Genomic DNA, 4,959 nt, shown 5'->3' on the forward strand with positions numbered 1-4,959 from the left:
CTTCATACAATGAACTTGTAATCATTCTTTTTGCTTTCTTCTCGTATACATATTTTATTTCATTGTCATATCGTTGCTCCCACACACACTTAGTCTGGAAAATAATTAAATAAAGTAGAGTGAAATTGGATATTTGATATATAATTCAAAAATAAGATTTATACGTACCCTAAATTGATTCCACATTTTATCTCTGATATCATATGGAATGTCTTTCCATCTACCCCAAGCATCATCGTAAAGCGGCTTCATAGACTCTATAACCATATGCGCGGCAGCCAATGAAGGGAAAAACCTGTATTAAAATTAACATATGTAAAATGTATACTCAACAGAATAAAAATAAACATAAGGATTACTTACCCATCTTTCTCATCCGGAACGATAATCAGCCTACCATATGTATCAAATTGTGGAGTCACTTTACCACTTCGACCCCGAGAAGCTGCTGATGTAGCACTACCAATGGATGGTGATGTTGTTGTACCAGAGACTCCAATATTTGACCTAGATACGCTAGGTGTGCTTGATGCCGGAGATGCAGCTGGAGTCGATGAAGTAGGCAGTGCTGAGGAGCTACCTTGTTGACTAATATGAAAACCGGGAGAAGAAGTTACATTTGGTGTGGGAATAAAACTAAGGTTAGAGCCAGAGTTCGGGCCAACTGAAGATACAGAAATGTGAATAGGCCCAGGTGGGGGCATAAAAAATTTAGGTGGCAACGAAGTCGACTGAGGAGGAAAAGTAGGAGGAGGCCCCATATTTGGAGGAGAGTAACCTACAGCTGGACATTGTAGTTGAGTCTCCTTACGCTTACAGTGTCGACGATCGCTACCCCCAGATGCCATCTCTGTAATATAACCATAGTAAAAAAACATAAAGCAAATCTTCAACATATTAGATGTATAAGAAATAATACAAAAACATAAAGAATTAGATGATTAGGAAAAAATATAAAAATATAAAGAGATAAAATCTTCAACATATTAGAAGATTCAGAAAAAAAAACATAAAAATCCTAAAGAATAATAAAAACATAAAGTAATTCCTCAACAATGATTAAGGAAAAACATAAAAATTAAAGAAATAATAAACACATAAAGTAATTTTCAACAAATTAAATGATTAAAGAATAACATAAAACCTAACGACATACTAAAAACATAAAACAATTCTTCAACATATTAGATAACTAAGGAAAAATATAAAATTTAAATAGATAATAAAAACCCAACAAGTCAATCATCTTCACTTGATTCATATTCATTATTAGATTCTTCCTCATCACTTGTTCCATTGTCATCAAGAAATTCTTCTCCATCGCTTGTTTCATTTCCATCAGATAATTCTTCCTCATCGCTTGTTTCATATTCATTGGCTGGGTCTTCCTCCTCATTTGACCTGGATGTTCCTTCCCCATCATCATTTAAATTTGATCTAAGGACAGAAATATCAAATTCTTCATAGATGCCTTCGCTATGGTGTAATTCACCTGCTAATTCATCATCTACCAATGCTTCAACAGTTGAAATGTCATTTTGGTAAGCTACATCCAAAACATCCTCGACTTCCACTCTACCCACGGGTTTTGTTTTAATAACCACCCTCCATGAGGACTTATTCTTGCACAAAGGATAAGGAGTGTAATACACTTGTTTTACATTTTGTGCAATGATAAATGGATCATAGAATGGATAATCCCTTGTGTGCTTAATTTCAACTATTTTGTACTGGGGGTGCACCTTCGTACCTCTATTTGGTGCTGGATCATACCACTTGCACCGAAAGAGTACCAACTTTTTCTTTGGCCAACCAACACTGTACTCGAGTTCTAAAATCTCTTGAATCACACCATAATAATCAACATCCCCCTCACCTTTCACCCACACCCCACTATTATTGGTTTTCTTGCCCTTAGACCATTCTTCTGTATGGAACTTGTACCCATTAACACAATACCTAGACATCTTTCTAACTCTAGGATCAGGTCCCCAAGCTATATCATACAGAAATTGATCACGTATGCCATTAGCTGGATTATGAACCTATATAGAATTAGAGAAAATTTAGAATTTTAAATTACATGTAATTAATTTGCAACTAACAAAAACCATGATAAATATTAAGTAACACTTACAAATTCTCTAAACCACTTTGAAAACGTAGGATAAACAGCATTCTGCCCATATGTACCCACAAAGTAACTGTCCGACACAATTATAATATTCATTAGTTAAAACAAGGACCTGAGCTTGTATGGAACTTGGTAATATAAATATATATTTACCTATAATAAGGTTGGACCTCGGGGCAATTCAATAGTACATGTGTTGTAGCTGACTCTAGTTCCTTCTCAGTCAAGATTCGCTTTGAACTATTTTTTGGACCACCTTTTCCTGGTTGATTGAATATGGAAAATGGTGGTGCTGAAGGATCATTACTTCCTCCATCGTCATGTCGATTGGGTCTATTTCTCAAACATGGCACATCATGTTCAAAATAACATGAACAAAAATAAGAAGTTTCTTTAGCCAGATATGCCTCACATATCGATCCCTCAATTCTCGATCTATTTTTCACGGTCCGCTTACATTTGCCAATAATCCTGCATATTACGATTTCTTAGACGGAACAATATTTAATTAAAATAAATAAAGGGCAAATAATTAAAAATCATTTATTACCTCTCAAAGGGATACATCCATCTATACTGAACTGGCCCTCCAAGTCGTGCCTCTTGCGCAAGGTGAATTGGAAGATGCTCCATTACATCGAAGAAACCAAGAGGAAAAATTTTCGCCAACTTATTTAAAGTTAGGCGAATATTACTCTCCATGTAAGTTAGATTCTCCACCCTCAATGTGCTAGAACACAACTCCTTAAAAAATAAGCTTATCTCTGTGATAGGCTTCCATATTCTATCAGGCAAGGCATTGAACGCAATAGGCATCAATGATTCCATGAAAATGTGACAATCATGGCTTTTCATTGACATCAACTTCCCTTCTTTCATGTCAACACACCTAGATAAGTTTGACGCGTATCCATCTGGCATACTCAAATTCTTAACCCACTGACAAATCTCCCTTCTCTCATCCAAAGTGAATGTGTAACTGGCCTTGGGATTCTGAATCTTGTTATTCAGGTATGTAAGGTACAACTCACTTCGCCTACAATATTCCTTCAAGTCCATCCTGGCCTTCAAGTTATCTTTTGTCTTGTTATTAACATCCATCACAGTATTAAACAAATTATCAAAAAAGTTCTTCTCAATATGCATGACGTCAAGATTATGCCTTAGAAGATTATGCTTCCAATAAGGTAACTCCCAAAATATGCTCTGTTTAGTCCAGTTATGGGTAACACCATAACCAGGTATCTTATTAGGTAATGGAGACTCTGTTACCTTAGGTAGATCCCTAACTCTATTCCAAATTTCTTCTGGCGACAAGACTGAAGGTGGCTCTTCATAATCACTTTGATTCTTCAGAAATGCACTAGTGTTTCTCCTAAATTCATGATCCATTGGCAAGAAACGACGGTGACAGTCAAACCATGTGTTCTTACCTCCATGTTTCAAAGTGAACGTTTTTGTGTCTTCCATGCAAGTCGGGCAAGCTAACTTTCCAGCAGTAGACCACCCGGATAGCATTCCATAAGCAGGAAAATCATTTATAGTCCACATTAAAGCGGCACGCAATCTGAAGTTCTGTTTAGTTGATATATCATAGGTTTCCACACCTTGATGCCATAATAACTTTAACTCATCAATCAACGGCTGCATGTATACATCAATTAAACTTTTTGGATTGCGTGAACCTGGAATAATGCAAGTTAGGAACAAATATGGACTTGTCATACAAAACTCTGGAGGAAGATTATACGGCGTAACAAACACTGGCCAACATGAATATGGTGCGGCAGAGACTGCAAATGGAGTGAATCCATCAGCACATAATCCCAACCTAATATTTCTTGGTTCACTTGGAAAGTCCGGGAACATCCTATCAAAATGCTTCCATGCTTCTCCATCTGACGGGTGACATAGAACACCGGTTGGCCTTCTATGTTCATAGTGCCATCTCATATGAGGAGCGGAGCTCATTGATGCGTACAACCTCTTTAACCTTGGTATAAGGGGTAAGTAATGCATCGCCTTCACAGGAACCTTCTTCTTATTAGCATTTGTAACCTCCTTATAACGAGGTTGGTTACAAAACTTACAATTTTCTAATGCTGCATCATCCTTATAAAATAACATGCATCCTTTCTCACAACAGTCAATCCTCTCTGATGAAAGTCCTAACTTGGACACCAATTTCTTTGCAGTATAGAAATCTTTGGGTAAGTCAATTTTATTCGGATTCAGTTCATTCATAAGCCCAATGATAGAATCCATGCCCGCTTGAGAAATAGAACTATCAGATTTGATAGTTAGTAGTCTAACTGCAACAGACAACTTGGAATGCATTGAGCCTTCATACAATGGACGACTAGCTTCCTCTAGTTGTTCATAAAAGCGCTTAGCCTCATCATTTGGTTCGGATTGAGCCCCTGGAAACATCTCAAAAGCATCTCTCATCATTTCATTGAATCGAGAATTTTCAAAATTATTCTCTACTCTGGGACTACCCTCACCACCAAAAGAATTATGAAAATCATGATTCTCTCCATGAACAGTCCACACATAATAATTTTCTATAAATCCATTCTTGTAAAGATGAAGTTCAACTACATCTGGTCTCAATAACTTGACACACTTGCATTTAATACAAGGGCACCTAATTGTCCCTTCAATAAGAAAATCATTTAGCGATTTCGCCTTAGCAATAAACCCCGCAACTCCTTCTATAAATTCCTTCCTCAATACGGCACGATTAGGATGAGTCCTATATACATCCATCTACGATGTTCAAATTCCATCTACATCAAGAGAAAAAACTATTGAAGATATTCTTC

The 4,959-nt window shown here is 36.7% G+C and overlaps 1 protein-coding gene across 1 annotated transcript; it reads right to left on the reverse strand.

The window, feature by feature from the left end:
• Positions 1-1,238: 1,238 nt before the first annotated feature.
• Positions 1,239-4,903, reverse strand: LOC109244218. Its single transcript, XM_019411275.1, has 4 exons — positions 2,685-4,903; positions 2,288-2,467; positions 2,138-2,204; positions 1,239-2,045 (listed from the first exon to the last, which is right to left on the reverse strand). The coding sequence occupies exons 1-4, from the start codon at positions 4,901-4,903 to the stop codon at positions 1,239-1,241; spliced, it is 3,273 nt and encodes a 1,090-aa protein (XP_019266820.1).
• Between the last annotated feature and the right edge of the window lie 56 nt (positions 4,904-4,959).

This window comes from Nicotiana attenuata, unplaced genomic scaffold (assembly GCF_001879085.1).
Source record: "Nicotiana attenuata strain UT unplaced genomic scaffold, NIATTr2, whole genome shotgun sequence".
In the NCBI taxonomy this organism is placed as follows: Eukaryota; Viridiplantae; Streptophyta; class Magnoliopsida; order Solanales; family Solanaceae; genus Nicotiana; species Nicotiana attenuata.